This window comes from Gadus chalcogrammus, chromosome 20, assembly GCF_026213295.1.
Source record: "Gadus chalcogrammus isolate NIFS_2021 chromosome 20, NIFS_Gcha_1.0, whole genome shotgun sequence".
Lineage (NCBI taxonomy): Eukaryota > Metazoa > Chordata > Actinopteri > Gadiformes > Gadidae > Gadus > Gadus chalcogrammus.
In genome coordinates, this window is record NC_079431.1 from 14,538,027 (window position 1) to 14,560,699 (window position 22,673).

General features: G+C 42.5%; 4 protein-coding genes across 4 annotated transcripts; all 4 read left to right on the forward strand.

Moving 5' to 3' along the window:
- The first annotated feature begins 3,871 nt into the window (after nucleotides 1-3,871).
- Nucleotides 3,872-4,804, forward strand: LOC130373797 (olfactory receptor 6K3-like). The gene has a single exon (XM_056580429.1). The coding sequence runs from the start codon at nucleotides 3,872-3,874 to the stop codon at nucleotides 4,802-4,804; it is 933 nt and encodes a 310-aa protein (XP_056436404.1).
- A 3,730-nt stretch (nucleotides 4,805-8,534) lies between these two features.
- Nucleotides 8,535-9,512, forward strand: LOC130373798 (olfactory receptor 1019-like). The gene has a single exon (XM_056580430.1). It carries the CDS (start codon nucleotides 8,535-8,537, stop codon nucleotides 9,510-9,512), a length of 978 nt encoding a protein of 325 aa, XP_056436405.1.
- Nucleotides 9,513-15,752: 6,240 nt separating this feature from the next.
- Nucleotides 15,753-17,501, forward strand: LOC130373799 (olfactory receptor 2K2-like). The gene is made up of 2 exons (XM_056580431.1): nucleotides 15,753-16,658; nucleotides 17,445-17,501. Exons 1-2 carry the CDS (start codon nucleotides 15,753-15,755, stop codon nucleotides 17,499-17,501), a joined length of 963 nt encoding a protein of 320 aa, XP_056436406.1.
- A 2,074-nt stretch (nucleotides 17,502-19,575) lies between these two features.
- Nucleotides 19,576-20,535, forward strand: LOC130373800 (olfactory receptor 10R2-like). Its single transcript, XM_056580432.1, has one exon. It carries the CDS (start codon nucleotides 19,585-19,587, stop codon nucleotides 20,533-20,535), a length of 951 nt encoding a protein of 316 aa, XP_056436407.1. The 5' UTR covers nucleotides 19,576-19,584.
- Nucleotides 20,536-22,673: the final 2,138 nt, after the last annotated feature.

Here is a 22,673-nt window from a genome sequence, read left to right on the forward strand (position 1 = left end):
TCCTGATCCAGATTATTTTACGGAACACTTTGAGTGTAAAAAATATAATTTCACCCATAGAAACACATTCACTTCTAAGCAAAGATGTAAAGTCATACCACAAAAAAATAAAGTAGATGACTCATTTGATGTTAAGTAAACAGTCATATTTTGTGAGTGTGTGAATAAGTGTAAGTTTAATCGTTGTTAGTTTTTATTCGCTAAAAAAATCGATCACATCTGATGGGACCATGCTGTTATTGTTTTGGTGGGCATTTTCCTACTCTGGCTTTCTCAAGAGAGTGTTTAATTACCCTCAAAAGACAGGGAAGGTAATGACCTGTTGACCACTAATACAGCTTGTTTTGCATACAAGTATCCCCTTGGCACCAATGCAGGGGCGGACTGGGACAAAAAATCGGACCGGGCATTTTGAACCAGACCGGCCCACTAAATTCGATAACACACCTTTTCAGTCTTTTTGGTCTCTGGAATGTCTACACCAACCAGGCTTTTAGCTAGCAGGGCGTCTGCCCTATTGTCTACTAAAAAATAAGAAGAAATGGGACGCCCTACTTTTAGGCAGGACGGCCTAAAGACGCCCTATTTTTCTCCCGTTTTACCTGTTAACTTGGCTGAATGTGATCAAAGTTCACCGTTTCAGTCGCTTCAGTGCCCTAGCGAAGTCTAGAATCATACATATGCCCTGCCAATTAGAAAACAACAACGTTACATCATGATTCCAACGAAACATTGATTCACGGGCTCGCAGAAGCTACAGAAGACAGCTGTCTCACCGCACGTCACTGAACCTACTACTTTATGAGTTCAACAAGAGTTTGTGTGTTAAGGTGGTGGTCTTAGTTAATCTAAATTCAATACAATACAATATACATCATACACTTTAAAGTTGTGTAGAAAGTTGTTTCTTTTTGTTAAAGTTGTTACTTGAATTTTGTACCTTGTTGCCTAGTTTCAGTTACACTCACTGTTATTATGTATTAAATTACTAAACATATAAATAAATCAGTGTAATTGTAATATTACCTAAAAACTATCAAGTGCTGTACAAAAAATCCTAGCTAAAAGCCTGACTCCAACTGTGCAACTATTTTCCACATACCTTAAGCCATGCAATGAGTTAAAATCAATCAGTGAGAGTGGACGCATTATACACTTCCAAAAGGTGTTATTTATTAACAAAAAAAGTATACTCCACGTCCATCACAGTAATGGGTAGAGTTCATCCGACTGGGTGTGTACCTGCGTTTAATAGAAGACAAAGACGAAAAATAGAAGACAAAGACAAAGAATAGAGAAGAGAATAAATGATGGATCAGATGTTACTCTACTGTATCAAGAGTAGTACCCACTAAATTGTGAACTTACCCAGTCAAAAGGGAGCCTACTACTCATCCCACAAACATAGGGTTGGCATTTGGCGTTAGAAGCTATTCTCTAGCACAGGTGTTTTCAACTGGTTTTGTCCCAGCGACCACCATTAGACTATTTTTTCAATTTAACTTCAAAAGTACACGGAGGCTATGCTTAACTGCAAATGCTTGTCAACTTCACGCACGGGACTGTACATTCTGAATAATGCATGGCATGACGTTAGGGCGCAATGCATTAACATTAGCACTTCACAGGCTACCATAGACTGGATATGTGCAAGGCTAAATTATGACAGTGTGAATCTCATTTATAATATTAAACTATTGAATGTGATTTACCGAAAAATACCCCTGGACGGAGTATAGGGCTATCATAATTCGGTATCTGGACCGCGCACCAATAGGCTAACGGGCTAGCCCACCACTCAAACACACAACATTAGAGTGTAGGCTAACGGCTGGCTGTTTCAGAGTAGAGTAGGCTGAGGGCTAGCAACAGCTACAGACTTGTCTTGTATTTACAATGCAAACGAACTTGGCCATAGAACATAGGTCCTAAGTCAAACATATTTTAGAGCCGTTTTAATTCATGATCAGTAAGCTTACCGTAGGTCGTTGTATCGTATCGCCACCAGCATCACTGTCATCCACGGGAGCTGAGGATGGCCCTGCCGTGGCAAACATTTCTGATATTTTGCCACATTTGGCAGCATTGGCTTGAAGAGCAAGCCTCTTCTTGTCTCGCAGTTTCTCTGCACCCCCTTTTCTCTTTCTCTCCATTTTGGACTGGAGGATTCTCACGAAACGTGCGTTTCTGTGCACCGACCAAGCTAAAGGTAGAAGGTGTTTTGTGATATGATTGGACGAGCCCCTAGTCAGTACAGAAGACAGCCAATGGGCCGCAGACTAGTGTGCGCGTGTCAAGAATGTCAAGGCCATGGGCCACGCTGAGTTTGTTTACCGTCCTAATGCATTATGTAGGCAGGTCCAAATCGAAAGGGGTTGGTGTTGGGTCAGCCCAGGGGATGTGATTGGGCCAGCCCAGTGTCAATAGGGCCGCTGATGAACTACTTTCGTGGGCCAGCCGGTCAGACCATTATATGAAGAAAAAAAATAAAAAATAAAAAATCGGGACTATCGGCCCATATTGCACCTCGGCCCACCGGGCAAACGCCCGGTAAGCCCGACGGCCAGTCCGCCCCTGCACCAATGGCTACTTTACATCATCCCCGGGGGTATTCATTAGAGCGCTAGAGCCAAAAGACTTACACTTTAACATGGCTCTTGAGCAGCCTAGTTCACATCAGAAAGAATATAGCCTACACATAAATATGTATAAACATGATATTTGTAAATAAGGAATGGGATGGTCCATAATGCCCGTACTGAATTAAAGTTTGTTGGTGTGTTGTTGGGGTTATGTCTGAATACGTAATTAAGGCAGTGACGGGCAGGATGTAATGAGCAGTGCTAAATGTGACTATTCCCATAACGGTGGCCAAGTGTGTACCCTGGAGCCAAAAGGAGGTCACGGACTACAGAGACATCAGGGACGGCTGAAATGCCTAATCACGACACCTTACATTACTAATGAGGGAGCAGTTTTTCCAAACCTTTTTGGTCCATAATGCAATTTGCCTGTAAGGTGCAAGCAAATTGTGGCATCTAGGGGTAAGGTTGCAGATTGCAACCCCCACCCCCCCCACCGCCCCCCCCCCTCCCGACACACACAAACACTCAACAATGATGTAGGAAAAACTACTGTGGCCTAGCAGGTACCAGTACTTCCAAAATGATGTCATCGTCTACGACTGCGTTGAGTAACAAAGTTTCCTTGATTGATATAAAAATTGTATTTAGTTATTGTCTGTAAATCTATAGGCCAAAGCTCACATGTAATAAATAGCAATTATGGTAAAAAACTAATTTAAGCATCCTCTCTTGAGCCGTTTGTCCGTTCTGTGCTACTGTAGGAACATGGCGGCTCATTGGAAGAGCAGCCACTCCCTATTTAGATACAATATATTATATTCCATTTCTGCCAAGTCTGTTCCGATAGATGGCACTAGATTCTTCCGACTGCACCTTTGAGTTATTGAGAATATATGGCAAGCATGAAAAAAATAAAACTGTAATGACGCTATGGTGACATCACTACCATGCATTAAAGAGGCTGGCAGCTCCTCTGTCTAACTCATACAGCTCTGCTCCATCTAGTACCATGAGGACTTTCCCTCACTTGTAGGAACCATAGACTATCTCTATGAAAATATAGAAGAAGATACAATTTACACACTGTATATTTTAGGGTTAGAGTTATTCTTTAAGATTTCACGTTGTCATATTTTATCATTTGTTTGGTGTATTATGATCTGCTTTGATTATCTTTTTTTCCTCGGATTTGACCAAACCATGTTACATCAGAAAGGAGAGGTTTAAGAAGAAACAAGGAGGCCCGGTACACCACCAAAGCATCTCTTAAATAGTTGGTTGGTTGAATGGAAAATAGTTCGCTTTCATTTCACTTTAATCTTACTATGTTTGGACACATTGGAGACTATAGATACCCAGTGTTTGCATTTAGTTTTATTCTGTATACATTTATTGTATCTGCTAATGTCATCATCATACTTGTAATCTCCCTAGAGAGGTCCCTGCATCAGCCCATGTATGTTTTAATTGTGTGTCTTTCAGTCAACTCTCTGTATGGATCCACTGGTTTCTTCCCAAGGTTCCTTGGAGACCTTCTGCATGAAACTTATTTGATGTCCCGTCTAGAGTGCTTCAGTCAGATCTACGTCATGTATACGTATGCATCGTATGAATTCACAATTCTCAGTATGATGGCATATGATAGATATGTGGCTGTATGTAAATCTTTACATTACCACAACACCATGACCTCCAAAATGGTATACAAGCTGTCTCTCTTTGCACTGATCTACCCAGCCTTTGCTGTTGGAACTGTTATGAATTTTTCTGGTAGACTCCCTTTGTGTGGTAGCAAAATACCAAGAGTGTTCTGTGCTAACTGGTCTGTTGTGAAGCTGTCTTGTGTGGACACTTCTATCAGCAACCTGGTTGGCATGTTAGTCACTGCAATGACTGTGTTTATACCCCTGCTCTTTGTTTCATATACATATCTAGAGATTTTGCTCATTTGTAGGAAACGCTCTGCAGAGTTCAAATGGAAAGTTTTCCAAAGCTGTCTGCCGCACATTGTTACATTTTTCAGCTATACCATTAGCATCTTTTGTGATATTACTCTGAGCCGCTATGATATAGAAGAGCTATACCCAACCCTAGCTGTAATTTTATCCCTTGAGTTTGTTGTGATTCCTCCAATTCTAAACCCTCTCATGTATGGCCTGAAGCTTCCAGAAATGAGAAGAGTGATATTAAAATTGCTATGCCGAAACAGGCAAGTGTAATCGTAATTTTACCAATTATTTACTGCTACTATTTATCTCCTTTATATACCGACTATCGGCGTAATTAAACCAGTTATAACGTAACGTTACCCCTCAATATGGGATTTTTGGAGATATTGCCAGATAATACATTTCATCTTCTGGAGCTTGAGGATTGATTTGATTTGTGTGACGCCATGATATGTTCAAGAGAAACTTATCAATAAACTGGATGTTAGTAAATATTTGCCCAAATATGTTTGTCAAGTTCGCACATGCGTATAGTCGGTGGAGTTGAAATGCCTTTCAAAAGCTTTGGTTTTCTGGACCAATTTTAGCATTAACTAACTTACTAACTTACTCGCGGCGGTTTCCATCATGAATTAAAACAAGTCACACCCATCAATAACAGAGCTTTATTTCTTTGTACAAACCTAAATGTATTTGTTTTATGCTGCCCTCTTGGTCAGATCTCTTTTTGAAAAGAGATTTTAAATCTCAGAGACTTTTACCTGGTTAAATAATTGTTAATAGAAATACAATTTTAATATCTAGAATATCTCAGGCCCTCTCTGAGGTGGAAGACAGTTCCCCTCAACCAAATGCCGTGATGTGTTAATGAGGCTCTCATGTCAGCAATGAAACCTCTGAAGAACTCTTCTGGATTCAGGTACACAGGGATTTTCCCTTATTAGATTTATGTTTTCTCTGATGCAGATTTTGAACCATCTGTGTCAGACAGGCCATACCGTGAGCCGATTTCTGCTGCTGCTGTCTTAAAAAAACAACACTTGTATGTTTAATCTCGTCCTTTAGGTAGGATGAATGAAGTATCATATTAAAACTATTAATATACCTATTAATAACTATTTATTACAGAAGGCCATTGGACATGCAATCCAGAGTTGGCTCTAGAAGCAACTGTGGGATAAAGGAAATCATAGTGCTGTCAAGCTATTAAATTATTTAATCGCGATTAATCACATTAATGTCATAGTTAACTGACGATTAATCGCAAAAATAATTCTATGCTAAATATCCCTTTGTCCCATTAATTTCTCATTTGAATGCTTATCAACATGAAGGAAGTGCATCGGCTTGCCTTTTGCAAATGTTTTTTTTATTGATAACAACATTGGCATATACTGATCAAAACAGGACGAATCAAAAAAAAAGCCTATTGTGCTATTAAACGATGAACATACAAAGATACTGCCTTGAACATAGCAGTCAGGCTACTGCTTCTTTGTTTTGAGCCCAAGAAAAAAAAAAGAATTTTCTAAAAAATAAATAAATAAATTGCATTAATCGAGTGATAAAAAAATTAACGCCGTTAAAATTGGCTTGCGTTAACGCAGTTAATAACGCATTTAACTGACAGCACATATTGGCATGGTAAATATCCATATAGGGCCTGATTTATCTTGGATTATTTAACGTTCATAATGTTGTTGTGACCACTCTATGTGTGAGCAGAGTCATAACTGGGGTACCAGTGTTCTGTTGGCCAACAATTCTCTGGGTCAATACAGTAGGAGCCATACCTGGCCCAGTTCTGCCTGGCTCAATGGCACAATGGCTAGGGTGTCGGGGTGGCAGTCATCCAGCCCGCTCTGGTGCTGGAGGGGACGGCAGTATGGGTACTGCTCGACCTGGACCAAGTGGAGCAGCGAGACAGGCAACGATCAGGGCACTGGCGAGGTGGTTTGGCCGTCAGTGAGCTGATTGGTCCATTTTAGCTGATTGGCTGATTGGTCCAGAGTAGTCTGAGGCTGTTTGCTGGAAATAGCTTTTAGGGAAAAAAATCTCACCTACCGCTATTCCCCTCCGTTTCAGTCCCTTCAGAATGCGCTGTTTCTGGTGTCTGTAGCTTTAATGCAAATGAGCTGCTGCCCACTGACCAATGACCTGTCAGAGTGAACCACAGCATGAAGGAGAAGGGATTGTTGCCATTTGTGGACTCCTGGAGCTCTATATCTATCTAATATAATCAGGGCTTGAAAACTTGAAAACGAAATTATCGTTCCGCTCTGAATATTTAACGTTTTCGTTCTTGCGTTCCGCCACCAACATATCATTCCTGAACCGGTTCGGAACGTTCTTAACGTTCCGGCAGTGTTATTGGGCCTAGTCTATTTCTGTGGTCGATATAGGGTGACCAGATGTCCCGCTTTGTGCGGGTCAGTCCCGCAATTCCATTACTTTGTACACGTCCCGCAAATTGAGAAGTTGTCTCGGATTGTTATTGGCAGTCAAACTCGATTTTTGTAATGCGTGTTTTATAATTTGGCATTTATCAAATAGCTGTGTGTAGACAGCAATGAGGGCTGTCATCAGGGAGCGGACGGGCTGTTTGATCATGTCAATGAAACTTGGACGCGGACGCAGGTTAAGGGCACGCCCACCAACAAGAAACAATGCAAAGGTGATGTAGTGGACTCTGTAATTTAGCTCACGTTACCTTTGTCGAAGATAGAGCTCAGTGCAACTGTTATCGCTTCCAAATCCCCTCTCGCCAGGGTGGTGGTGGGAATTTGTGACAACTGCGCTTAGCGGAAGTGAACGTGGCAACCGGAAATATATATATTTTTTTTTCATGAAATAGGCTATGCTTTTGTGAAATTTTATAGGCTATATAGAGAACGAAAAAAACCCGTTATTAACCGGTTTTGGGGATTTCAGAATAATGTTTCTGTTTCGGAACAGTTAAACACCATTTGGTTTTCGTTTCCATTTCCGTTCCTCATAAAATTCTGTTCGTTCCTTGAACCGGTTCGGAGCCCTGAATATAATATAATATAATAATAACAATATTATCCAATAAACAGGTATTTATATAATATTATATCTAATATCACGGCAAAAAGCTATGTGCGCCTCGGATGATATAATGAATCATAAACACTGCGTCTGATGTCTCTGGTACTTCCACAACAAGTAAAGACTCCTAGTGGGGGTTATCTCAGCCATGGTTGAGAAGAATTGGGGGAAAGGAACATTGTCCTCGACTCTCTGAAGTCCATAATGAACCACGACATGGAGGAGAAAGGGAATGTACTCTCAGAGCTTAGCTGCCGGACTGCTGTCGAGCTCCCCACGCCGGAGCTGCTGGACTACCGCTGAAGCTCCCCCGCCGGAGCTGCCGAACTGCCACCAAAGCTTCCAGCAGCCTTCCGGCAGCTCCGCCGGACTCCCTGTCCGGCAATCACATCTCCGCCCAGCGCTCGTCCACTGGTCCACAAAATCTTAGCTATGCTCTGATTGGAGGGGGGTGGGGAAGTGGGCGGTAATATTCAAATGTGCCCCCTTCCTACGTAGGAGAAACTGACTGGCCGAAACTGACTGGCTTGTTCGGTAACTGTAGGCGGGGTGCTTTCAGAAATGCATATCTCACTCAAAAATCATGTAAGTAACCCTTTTTCAAATGTGTGTGGGAGCACCAGAGACCCAAAACAACACCCCAAATCCAAGGAAAAGTGTTTTTTTCATAATATGTCCCCTTTAATACACAGATTAATTTACAAACAAGGAAAAACAAATGTGCAAATCAAAATTTCCATTGGTATAGGGGTTTCAAATTCAGCTCACTGATTGGTCCATTTGATGTCTTAGGTGACGTCATCATCACCATCATAAAGAGGACTTAAAAGGTGAACAGTGTGGATGGAGATTGGGACACAACAGTTGATACCACAGCACTTTAATACAACATCTTGAGTCGTATTTTTCTAGTTGTGACTCATATCAAACAATGGACAATGTTTCAGTGGTGACATTGTTTACTCTTTCAGGTTTAAACTACACCATGGACCAAAAGATTGTTCTCTTTTCCTTTTTTTTATTGTGGTATATTGCTATTCTATTTTTTAACATATCTATCATTGTCATCATCATTATGGATAAACGCCTTCACGAGCCAATGTATATCTTCCTGTGTAATCTCTGCATCAATGGGCTCTATGGAACAGCAGGATTCTTCCCCAAGTTTCTCTGGGATCTCTTAACCTCTCATGTCATCTCTTATGCACAATGCATGGTACAGGGTTTCGTAGTACACTCTGCGAGCATCACTGATCTGTCCATCCTGGCTCTGATGGCCTACGACAGATATGTGGCCATTTGTCGACCGTTGGTGTATTATTCAGTGATGACAAAACAGAGGGTATCCATATTTGTGTTTTTTTCCTGGTTCATTCCACTCAATGCAATGTTTGCGAACTCTGTCTCACTGGTAGGGATGCCATTGTGTGGCTCACACATAAACAGACTGTACTGTGTTAACTGGATGATTGTTCAACTTGCATGCTCAACTCGCAAGGTGACCGCCATCCTAGGATATATTAATATAATATTTTATTTTAGCCATGGTGTGTTTATCGGTTGGTCTTACATGTATTTAATCAAGATGTGTCTAGCATCTAAAGACAAGATGGGGAAGTTTATGGCAACATGTGTTCCACATTTACTATCTATGATAATTTTTAGTTTTGCATTATCATTGGATGTGTTATACATGCGATTTGGGTCAAAGACCTTGTCTCAAAATCTCATGAACTTTATTTCAATAGAGTTTCTTCTTTTTCCATCATTCATGAATCCCCTTATATATGGATTTAAACTGACCAAGATTCGAAACATAATTCTTAGCTTTTTACCTGCCAGGAGAAGAAATGTAGAGTGCAAAACTTTGAAATTGGTTGAAGTGCCTCGGGATTTAATATTGAAATAATATAAATCTGACTTCAACCTAGCCTCTGTTTTGATGGTATATTGTTCAAATCTTTTCTTAATTATGAATGGAAACCCATTGTAAATGTCCACAGTATTTCCTTTTTTATTTTGAGAATGAAGGGCGATTCCACAAGAATGCTTGAATATATCACACAACACATTTCCTTTGCTTGTATTTTACTTGTTGAAAGGTGAACCTTCTCCCTTGTTACTTGTTGCCTGTCTCAATGGCTCTCTAGGTTGCCAACAGTACAACATGTTTAGGACAGACAGACACATAAACAGGAAGTCCAATGGCTAATCTTCCAATAACAAATACATTCATATAACATCCATAGAATAAAAAGCAAATACATTGTGTTTTATTTAAAATATTATATATTGGCTGTTGTTCGGGCTGGACTCATATGGCCTACTTGTACAATGAGATTACAGAATGTTAACTTCATGTTAAGTCAAAAAACAAATGTTGTTTTCATTGGCACTGTTATGTACACTTTTTCTGTAACTGCATTTCCCTTTGGGGATCAATAAAGTGCAGGGGGGTAAAAGAAGAACATTTGATTATGACATAAATAAATATTTGAACAGGTTGTCAGGTTGACAGGTTGTTTACTTAAAAAATGACACCCTCCACAACTCTCTGTTGGCGTGGAACAGCCGTTGGTATGATTGCCATCATTAACGGGCTGGAATTCCTAGGAAAAAGGACGGAAGTGACGTCTATAGGCGTAAATAATGGCAAATTTTCAACATTTGTACATTTATTAATTTTATATACATTTATCTATTTTCAAAAAGTTTGTATTAGTTCTAAACAGTGGCAGAACAACCTTGCAAAGGGCCCGGTGCAGAAATGGGTCAAGCCCCCCGCCCCCCCCCCCAACACACACATGTACATACACGTGCACACACACACACACACACACACACACACACACACACACACTCACTCACTCACTCACTCACACACACACACACACACACACACACACACACACACACACACACACACACACACACACACACACACACACACACACACACACACACACACACACACACACACACACACAAACACACATAGTGCCCCTCTGTGTCCTATCCCGTTGAGGAGAGTCGAGTGCACACTGTAGGCCTACATTAAACTCGTCATCAGTATTCTTTCTCAATTTCAGGTACATATACGCTATTCTTATTACTATAGTTTACTTCCTGATGCCAACCCTTCCCATTAATCCGGGTTTGGGACCGGCCGGCACCTAGTAGAGCTGGCTTGCCCTTGAAGTGGCTTGGTTACTCTAAACTATATGCATATATTACAAAGATTACAATAAAATAAAGCCCCTTACACACTACTGAACCACATCGGAAAAATAGCTCTATAATAGGCTAGTCCAACAAAAATATATAACAAGATAGTTTTAAGAGCTCAGAAGTTTTAAGAACATATGGATGTGGACAAATTATAAACCGAGTAGAAGACCTGGCTGGGGAATAATATTATAATTCTTAAACTTTTATTTCTATTCATTTTAGTTTTTTCCTTTAAAGCCTATAATCTAGCCTATATAATTTGTGTTGATAATGTCGTTATTTTGAGTTTGAGGAAAAGTCAAAATGCCATTTTGAAACCTAACATATGCATGCAAAAAGCAACAACATAGATTAACAAAAATGTAACAAATTGATCCATTTTTGATCATGTTTTAGGGATTTCATTTCACAAATTTTATTTTTCTACTTTTTTTCTACCACCATAATAAAATAGTATACCTAAAATCGTTCAGGTTACGTGGTAACCCTGGTTCTCTGAGTGCAGAGAACATCTCTCTACTCCGTTACATATTCCATATGTACGGGGTAACTCTTTAAGACACCCCGCCAGGAGACGGTGCCACCTAATAGATAGATAGATAGATAGATAGACAGACAGACAGACAGACAGACAGACAGACAGACAGACAGACAGACAGACAGACAGACAGATAGACAGATAGACAGATAGATAGATAGATAGATAGACCCAACGCTGGAACACAGGTATAGCCCCGCCAGGTGCAAGGGCTGAACAATTGAGGGCTCAGAGTTACCTCTGAGACCGAGCCACACCAAGTAATTGCTCCGCGAAGGAGGGTCCCTCTGCCACATTCAGGTAGAATCTGGTGAACGTAGAGTGGGAGGACCAAGTGGCTGCTGCGCAGATGGTGGTGAGAGAGGCTCCCAGCCACAAAGCCCAAGAAGTCGACACGCTACTGGTTGAGTTTGCTCGAATCCTGGAGGGGCAGGACCGCCCGAAAGGGTGTAACCTTGCTGGATGGTGTCCACAACCCAGTGATAAAGTCGACACCGTCTACCCAAGCAACTAGTGTGAAAACACACAAAGAGCTGGCCTGACTTTCTTAGCGGCTTAGTGCGCCGTATAAACTCAGACAGGGCCCTTACCGGGCAGAATGCTAGCTGGTCCGCTGCTGAGACAGGTAGGGACTGCAGCTCCATGCTCTGGGACAGATGGAAGTCAGACAGGACCTTGAGCAAGAAGGCTGGGTTGGGGCGAAGAACCACCTTCGACCCTTCCGGAGAAAAAGTACAGCAGTCCCTGTGGACGGACAGTGCATGGTGCTTATCCTCCTAGCCAAAGGGATGGCCAAGAGGAAGCTGTTTTTAGGGAGAGCTACTTTAGGTCCACATTGCTGAGGGGCTCAAAAGGCGGATACTGCAGAGCCTCAAGGACAAGATCCAAGTCCCAGGGTGGTACCTGAGGACCCCTACTGGGCGCTGTAAGCCTTCGTGCTCCCTTAGGTATTGGGAGATCATGGAGCAGCCATCCTCACTAATGGCAAATTCTCAGATACGGACTGCCTTGATAGCTACCAGCATGCCTCTCAGGGTGACTGCAGATTTACGGGCCTCCAACTGCGTCTGCAGGAATAGCAGGATGTCCTGGGTTGAGGCCAAGAAGGGGTCTGTCTGGTGTGCCTGGCACCTCCCTGTGAAGACTCGCCATCGATAAGTGTAGGCTGCCCTAGTTGATGGAGCTCGGGCCTCCTGCATCCTCCGCACCACCGCCTCTGGTAACCCTAGGGCCAGGAGCCAGTCCCTCTCAGGGGCCAGGCTACCAGCTTCAGCCCTGCTGGGAAGGAGTGGAACAATTTCCCGCCTGCCTGAGACAAGAGGTCCCCCCTTAGAGGAAGCATCCATGGCTGACCCTCTAGTAGGGTAGGAATCGTCGAAAACCAAGACATGTGAGGCCAGAGCTGTTGCCAGCTTGCAGAGGGTTGGGGAGCCCAAACCCCCCTGCCTGTTGATGTACGCAGCTGTCACTGTTCTGTTGGTCCTGACTTTGACATGCTGACCCTTGAGCCGCGGCGGAAAGTGCTTTAGGGCTAGACAAACCGCCCTGAGCTCCAAAAAGTTGATATACTGAGACCCCCACCGGCCCCTCCAGTGTCCACCACCAGCGTAGGGCTCTGTAGAGCCTTTGGGAAACCATCACCTTGGCATGGGTGGGGCTCTGTGGACACAGGCCTACACTCCGGAGACACCTCTGAACAGTGCGCATGTGAAGATGGGCCTGAGGGACTATCTGTACCATTGCTGCCATAAGGCCCATGACTCTGGCTCTGGCTCCACTGGCACCCTGAGGAGGCAGTCCCTATCTGCTGGCTGTAGCTTCGACTGGGACAGGGACAGATGTCATCTCACCTCCCAGAGCTGAGCCAACGAGTGGCCTAATGCCAGTGCCTACTCCTTGGACACCGAAGCCAGGCACATCGTTGATGACTGGAACTCCCTCACCAGAGAGGCATCCACCGGCTGGTTCTGCATGAGACCAGAGAGGTGGTTGGTGTACAGAGTCAGGATGGCCGCAGTATTAGCCAGACGGGCTTGCATCGCCGTGGACCTGTGAAGCTTACCCAACAGACTCTTCATCGCCTTACTGTCTTTGTTCACAGGCAGGACCCCCAAACAAAGAACCTGGGGAGCGAATGAGTGGCGCCAGGTCTTGGTCCACAGCTGGAAGTGCCCCACAGCAGACCTGCTCTTGGGCGGCCATGTTGGAGAACACTTTAGTCTGCCTTGACCATCTATGGTAGGATGATGGTGAAGTAAACTGGCGACATAACAGGTCCTCGAAGTCTGGTAGGAGAGGGATTGCTGACCTGAGACTTTCCTCTGCTTCAGCCTCTAACCTGGAGGCAGCAGCTGTCGTCTTTTTTAGTAGAACGATGTTCAGGGCCTTGGTTGTCCTGCCAACAATCTCCCCAAACAGGTGAGCCAGCTCTCGCCCGGAAGGGTTACATGAGGTGGTCGGAGCCATTCGCCAAGCTTACCTTCGCCTCCACCCGGGAAAGTGCCACCGGCTTCGATGAGAAACATCGTTCTGGGGCAATGTCATCAATGGTGAGGGGGTGGGCACCGACCCGGCCAAGGTGGCTAAGTTGAGTGGGCGACCATTTCCTCATAACATCGTAGAGGTGAGAAACACCTTGGGCCTGGCTTCTTATCGCCATTTCCTTCAAAGACTTTTTTCTTGCCAGCATTGCATAGCACTTTACATCACCGGACACACAAGGAGCAGGCCTTCTTATGGGATAAGCAATGCAACACTGCCTTTGACTTGCTGCAAACGGCGCTCACCAGGGCCCTCTTCTTGGCTTATCCAGACCCAAGCCGAACCATTCATCGTGAATACCGACGCTAGTGATGTGGGCCTCGGTTCATGGCTGAGTAACGTTGGACCACTTTGGGGACTCAAAGACCCTCATGGTGACTCCGTGGCAGCTTCTACTGGCCAAACTGCCGCCAGGATGTTGAGCTGTTGGTCCACTAGTGTGACAGCTGCACCGCTGAAGGTGCCCACACAACGATAACATGCCCCCTTACAGTATTACCAAGTGGGGGTCCCTATGGATCGCATGGGAGTCGACAACCATGGTCCTTTTCCTCTCACTGACAATGGCAACCGCTATGTTCTCGTGTCTATGGAGGATTTCCTGAAATGGCCATTTGCGGTGTCAGATCAGACCTCATCATCACGGCAACTAGTGCAGGAACTGTTTTCACGGTTCGGTGCAACAGAGGAACTCCATGTGGACCAGGGGCGTAACTTTGAGGCCCAGGTATTCCAGGACTTCAACTGGGGGTGAAGACTCGGACCACCTCATTGCATCCACAGAACGTTGGTCTTGTGGAATGGTTTAATCATGGGCATGATGGCCCACCGGCTTGCTATCCTCTCCAACCGGCTACAAAGAGACTTCGACCTTCATTTTCCCCTGATCCAAAGGTCATACAGAACCTTAGTTCAAGAGTCCACACACTGCAGCCCGGCCGCTCTAATCTTCGAACGGAAGTTGCGGACCCTAGTAGACCTGATGTTCGGGCCCCCTCCAGAACCAGGACTGGGCAGTGAGCCTGGGCTGGAATATTTCTCACAGCTACGACAGTGGCTCAGAGGTAGGCATTTACCAGATGGGCCATCAAAGACACCGGAGATCGCCAAGAGCAGGCTTATGACACCCGCTGCACGGAAGAGGACTTTCTAACGGGGGCCCAAGTGTGGAAATACGCTCCTGGAAGGAAGAAGGGGGTCTCCACAAAGCTCAGCAGTCGTTTGACTGGGTCATGCATTCCCCTGTTGTAGTATTAGGGGTGTAACGATCCATCAATGTAGATCGATTCATCGATTGATTGCCAAACGATCCAACTGCATCAATGTAACGCTCAAACATCGATGCATATCGCTGTATTATATTTACTACCCGGCTGAGCACACAGTGCCACCGAGGCGAACAACATCTTCCTCTGCACCTCCAGGACTGACGCCCTGTGTGGTTTCCAGCGTAGAACATTTTGAAAATAACGTTTTTTTCCGGTTTGAATAAATAAATTAACACATAACATTTTAATTTTAAAGTCTTTGTCTTCCGTTAATGCCTCAGATTATCACAATACATTATAATTGGCAAGCATTATATGATACTTTCTAATGTAGTATTCACTGAAGAAGGTAGTTCCTGTGTTGACTAACATGATTGGTGGATTTGAGCTTGCATGCTCATTGGTTGCCTTGACTGTCTCCTGACTATATTTTAACACACTAAAGAGGACCCTTTAGGGATGAGGAGTATAGCAGAATCCCTCCCTCTCTTACAACTGTAACCCTAATGAGCATTGTGTTACTCCAGCAAAGAGTGGTATAGTTTCATTGTGAATAAGTTGTAAGCATATGAACATGATTATGGATAATGTCTCACTGATAACAGTGTTAAGTCTTTCTGGGTTGAATGAAGTCACAAACTACAGAGTGGTTCTCTTTACCTCCACCTTGCTTTGTTATTGCTTGATACTAACCATCAACTGCGCTCTGATTCTCACCATTGTCCTGGACAAAAGCCTGCATGAGCCCATGTACATTTTGTTGTGTTGCCTCTGCATTAACGGGATTTACGGCACAACAGGCTTCTACCCCAAATTCCTCCTGGACCTGCTGTCTTCGTCTCATGTCATCTCCTACAACGGGTGTCTTGTGCAGGCCTTTGTGATGTTTTCGTTTGCATGCAGCGACCTGTCCATTCTCTCCGTCATGTCCTACGATAGATACCTGGCTATCTGTAGGCCCCTGCGCTACAACCGCTATATGAACAAGCACAGGCTGTCCCTGCTGATATTTTTCTCCTGGTTGATCCCTTTCAGCTTCCTGGCCGTCTGCATTATTCTTACCTCCCGGCTCACGCTGTGCAGCGCCAAGATCCAGCGACTGTACTGTGTGAATTGGGTCATCGTGTTGCTGGCGTGCCCGTCGAACAACACCACACCGAACAGCATTGTGGTGTATCTCACCATACTGGTGTATGTTTTACACGGGCTGCTGATCGTCTGGTCCTACATGTACCTGGTGAGGACGTGTCGGGGCTCCATGGAGAACAGGAAGAAGTTCATGCAGACATGTGTGCCCCATCTCACCTGCATGCTCATCTTCTTGTCCACCATCGTCTTTGATATCATGTATATGCACTTTGGATCCAAAAACATCGCTCAGTCGCTGAAGAACTTCATTGCCATAGTGTTCCTATTTATATCCCCGATCATGAACCCTGTCATATATGGATTCAAACTGACCAAAGTACGCAACAAGATAATTTTTTATTTAAATGTTTACAGGAAATACTCATGACTGAGTGTTCAAGACAATAATCATGGTAGAAATACATTTAGATTGGTCTATATCTGTTTATTTACACAATAATGTAAAGTGTAGTATCGTTTTCTACAAAGAGGAGAGGTGATACCACAAAAATGCTTGAACATATCACACCACACATTTCCTTTGCTTGCCTTTTGCTTGTCGCAGGGTAAACCTTTTACCTGGTTATTTATTCCCTGTCTCAATGTCTCTCTAGATAGCAAAGAGTACGTGTTTGGGACAGGCACACGAACAGAAACAGAAAAAACATACAATATAACAATCATGCACCAAAATCAAATAATTGTATTTATTTAAAAGCCCCATGGCTTTGGTTTTCACTTAATACTGCACAATGTGATGGAGTCGGCTTAGCTCAGGCGGTAGAGCAGTTGTCTTGTAAACGAAAGGTTTATAGTTCAATCCTCAGCTCCTCCTAGCTGAGTGTTGATGTGTCCCTGAGCAAGACACCTGGCCCTAACTGCTCCTGATGAGTTGGCTGTTGCCTTGCATGGTTGCCTTGCATGGTTGACTCTGCCGTTGTTGTGTCAAGTCGCTTTGGATAAAAGCGTCTGCTAAATGCCCTAATTGTACTCGTGTTATCTTCACGTTAAGTATAAATACTTTTCTTCCATTGCACTGTTCGGTCCACATTTGCTGCTAGTAAACCTGCATTTCCCTTAGGGGATTAATAAAGTGTTATCTATGTATCTATTAATTGCAAGGTGGTAAAATAAGAACATTGGATTAATTAAAATGTATAAGCCTGATTTAAGGTTAAAAACAAACTTGACATAAGCTTCTCAAGATGCTGTCCCCACATGTAGCAATTTTAAATAAAAAGAATTGGAAAATCTTAACATGGTTTAAAAAATATCGTATGCATTGATTTCACAGATTCAACCACCTTTCTAATGCTAAGAGGGACTACATGTAGCTCATTTAAATGCATAAACTGCTTTACACTTCCAATATTTGAACAGGTTGTAATTCTTCCAAATATGACACCTTGCCCCAATCTCTGGTTTTGATCAACATGTCGTTTTATTTCCATTATATTTTAAACTTGCAGTTTTTGGCACGTTTTGGCATGGACTCTGGCCGTACCGCCCTCTCGCCTCAGTTGTTGTTGGGCAGGCGGCAGCAGCACCACACGTGCTGCAGCGGTTGGCTTCCCTGCTGATTCCCTTCCTGGGGGGGCTGGCAGCCCTGTCTGTCAGCGCCAGCAAACTTGAGGGACTATGTGCTGGGTGATGGGGATGTTGGGGAGGACTGACCCCTCAGGTAGGGGCTTTGATCCGGAAGGATTTGTTGCCTCAGGGACTCCTGGGACAGATCAGTTTGCACTTCTATTGGCAGGGCCTGGCACTCCATCACTAAACCTCACTGGAATCAACCAAGGTTAAAGCACATTACTTCAAATTGCAAGTTTTTTTTTTGCGTTGGGATATGAAGTACCCTACCTGTATACCCATGATGGTTTTTTAAAGCCTTAAGCAGATAACAGAAAATCAATATAATATACAAGTACTACATAAATGTACAAATCCATACTTATTAGTACATTTTTATCAGTTCCAAATTGGCCATTTAATGGAAAAAAATCGGAATCTGACTATGGAAAATATCCTGGAAAACACTTGGAAAATGATACACTGAAAATAGTGGGAACCCTAAACTAAATGTCCAAGGTTTTGAACTAATGTGCACTTCTTGGATTCATTAAGTTTGAAATATATTTGTGCTACTCCATCTGTTAATGGCGGTCATGGCACTGGTGTCATTCGATTGAACTGATTTGTCTTGTGTTTATCATTCCACATAGATAAAGTAGTGGCATACTGTGGTCTTATAACATAATAATAATAATTCATTTTATTTGTTGAGCACTCTTCATTCTAAGCAGAATCTCAGAGTGCTAAAGGACAAAAGGACAGTTTAAGAAAATGTATACATTTTTTAAAAAGTTGGAAATTCCTTTATGAATAAAACATTACCTAGGGTTAGCAGTATGTGTGTACAAACCTGTTGTGTACAAATGTACAAACCCACCTCTCAAGACTTTTGTGGTCCACTGTATCGAATGCAGGTCATTAATGCAAAACTAAAACAGCAACCTGTTCTTGATTGTCAAATTACTTTTATTTTGTTGAGTGATCTCTGTTCAATGAGTTTGTTTTAGATCCAAACTCCAAAAAAAAATATTTTAAAAAGTTGTTGATCTGGTAAAAAATATATATATTTAAACATATTCATTATTATATATTGGAGCATGGGAATAGCTCTACAAGCTGCTAAAAAGCTTACATTTCTTTAACATAATCTCCAATCGGAACGATATAATAGGTTTTTTGTAAAGGTTGTCCAAAACGGCCCATATAGACATGTTGGCCCCCTTTCGACTGTTCAAAGAAACTGCAATACGTCACATATTTCAGACTCTGCCTGCCCAAAAAAAAATTACATTAGATAATTTCATATTACATAAGGAAGCCTCTGGCAATTAAGACAAAGCCCTATTATCAGTGTTCTTTATAAAGTGTTCTGTAACAGTCTAAGAAACACTTTAGGTCTATATTTTCTACGTTTATTTGAGTATTTGAAATACATTATAATCATTCTCAAGCATAATATGATTCATTCTAATATACTATCCACTGAAAAACGTAGTACCTGTGATGATTGGGTGATTTAAACTCGCATGCTCATTGGTCGCCTTGACTGTCTCCTGACTATATTTTAAAACACAAAATAGGACGGACCCTTGAGAGATTAGGAGTACAGGAGTGTCCCTCCCTCTCTAACCGCTATAACCCTAACGAGAATTGTGTGAGTCCAACAAAGGGTGATACAGTTGATTTGATGAATATGTTGTAGGCATATGAAAATGATGATGGATAATATCTCGATGATAACAGTGTTTAGTCTTTCTGGGTTGAATGAGATCGCAACCTATAGAGCGGTTCTCTTTACCTCCACCTTGCTTTATTATTGCTTGATACTAACCATCAACTGCTCTCTGATTCTCACCATTGTCCTGGACAAAAGCCTTCATGAGCCCATGTACATTCTGTTGTGTTCCCTCTGCATTAACGGGATTTATGGCACCACAGGCTTCTACCCCAAATTCCTCCTGGACCTGCTGTCTTTGTCTCACGTCATCTCTTACAACGGGTGTCTCGTGCAGGCCTTTGTGATGTTTTCATTTGCATGCAGCGACCTGTCCATTCTCTCCGTCATGGCCTACGATAGATACCTGGCCATTTGTCGACCCCTGCACTACCACAGATTTATGAACAAGCTCAGGTTGTCCCAGCTAGTTTGCCTCTCCTGGTTGACCCCCTTCAGCATTCTAGCCATCAGCATCACCCTTACGTCCAGGCTCACGCTGTGCAGCGACAAGATCCAGCGGCTGTACTGCGTGAACTGGGTCATCGTGTTGCTGGCGTGCCCGTCAAACAACACCACAGTGCACAGCATCGTGGCGTACCTCACCATACTGGTGTACGTTTTCCACGGGCTGCTGATCGTCTTATCCTACATGTACCTGGTGAGGACGTGTCGGGGCTCCATGGAGAACAGGAAGAAGTTCATGCAGACCTGTGTGCCCCATCTTACCTGCCTGCTCACCTTCCTGTCCACCATCTTCTTTGATGTCATGTACATGCGCTTCGGCTCCAAAAACATTGCTACGTCGCTCCAGAACTTCATCGCCATAGAGTTTCTGATCATACCCCCGATCATGAACCCCCTCATGTATGGATTCAAACTGACCAAAGTACGCAACAAGATTCTGTTTTATCTAAATATTAATAGGAAGTATTCACAATAGAGCGTTCATTTGTTGACAATAATAATATTTGCAATACATTTAGATTGGTCTATATCTTCTTGTATTTTACACCATTATTTAAAGTGCAGTTTTTGTATACTAAACTGCTTAGAGGTGATACCACAAGAATACATATCCCATCACACATTTCTATTGCTTGCATTGTACTTGTTGCAAGGAAAACCTCTCTGGTTAATTATTCCCTGTCTCAATGTCTCTCTGGGTTGCAGTACAAAAACGTTTGGGACAGACACACACACACAAACAGGCAGTCCAATGGCTAATCTTCCAATCACAAATGTATTACTATAACAACCATAAAATAAAAGTGAAAACATTTTGTTGCAATTAAAACATTACATATTGGCTATTGTTTGTGCTAGACTCATATGGCATATCTTCTAATAAGAAAAAAGACAATATAACAACCATACACTAAAAGCAAATTAATTTTATTTTATTGAAAGACATCCGAAATACATAGGCCAGTGTTCGTGCTGGACTCTTATGGCCTAATGACTGGTCCAATTTGATACATATTAAGTTCTGGCTCTGGTTTTGCATTTAAGATTACAGAATGTTGACCTAATGTTGAGCAGAAAGAAACCTTGTTTCTTTGTCTTTATTTGCATTGTTATGTCCACTTTTGCTGTTATAACATCTGGATTTCACTTTGTGTATAAATAAATCCTTATCTACTCACAGGTAATATAAGAAAATTTGATTAAGAAATATATAATGCTATTTATAATAACAAGGTTTAACAAAGAACTTGGCTTCAGATTTGTCATGATTCTGTCCCACATATAATATGCAATACTATGTAAAATTCCCCAAAGTTTGTAGAGAAGAAGAAAGAAAGAAAGAAAGAAAGAAAGAAAGAAAGAAAGAAAGAAAGAGAAAGAAAGAAAGCATAAAACTTATGAAGAACAATCGTTGAGCGCCGCATGCAGCACACACCTAATGATGGGAACATTTGTGCATTGTTCAATTTATTTAATGTTTAGTGATTTAAACAGTTTTAAACCAGCCTAATAATGCTAAAAGGGACTAAGTGTATTATTGATCAAATGCATATATTTCTTTTCATCGCCAATATTTGAACAGTTCCTAATTTTGCACAAAAATGCCACCTTCCCCGACTCTCTCTGTTGGTCCTAATCAGCCTATGGTTTGATTTCTATTATATTTGAAACGGGCCGGTATTTCCTGGAAAAAGGGAAGGAAGTGACGTCTTAGTGTTGATAAATGCAAATTTTTTATTTCTGACATTTGTTTATGATTGTTATTGTCTCATACCACAGAGCTGCCCCTGCCTTATTGTACAATCCTGAGCAGGCTGCAGTTCACTGACCCCCCAAAGGGGCCAGAAATTAGACTTAATTTGTGGTCCTTAGACATAGTACCTTTAACTTGATCAAATCAGAGAATACAATTATTATGTTAAAACGCAACGCTGGGATGTTAGGTTAGAGGAAGCCAGCAAGAGGCAGAGATATTAAAAATATTTTTTTCAAACGTTGAGAGTTGAAAGGATAAACAATTATCATTAATATAATAATATGCTTCCTTTTCAAATAGTTTCACATCAAAATTAGAAAATTACAATATAAATTGATAAGGATAAATATGAAATAAATCAAAGCCAAGGGCTAACAGTAGCAACACATATCTAAGAACTTGATTAGAGATTCTTTCACAATTCAGCTATTGTATTGACACATTGCTTAATAGCTACATACAATATATTCAAAATCAAAAAATCAATAAAGCTGCTGCCGCAAAGGATCCTGGGAGGGGTTTGGCCCACTATTAGTTGGACCTCCTAGTGCTCTTCTGGGTCCTCTGTGGCAGTGACATTAGGTGGGGTTCAATGGTTGGTCAATGCCTAGGTGGCAGTGAAGTTGCGAAAAAACCGACAACGCCAAAGAGATGTTCAGGGTGGAGGGTTAATGAGTGTGGTATATTGTGTTCAGTGTGGTTTCAATTTAAGGCAGTTCTCACAGCCAAGGGGCGCAAGGGGCGCAAGAGCTGTGATTAACTGTTGAAAACCTGACACCTCGTTGTTGCTAAATTGATGTCAGAAGTGGGATTAAACATTGATAATGCAGAAGGCGATTCCAGGTTGGGGGATTCCC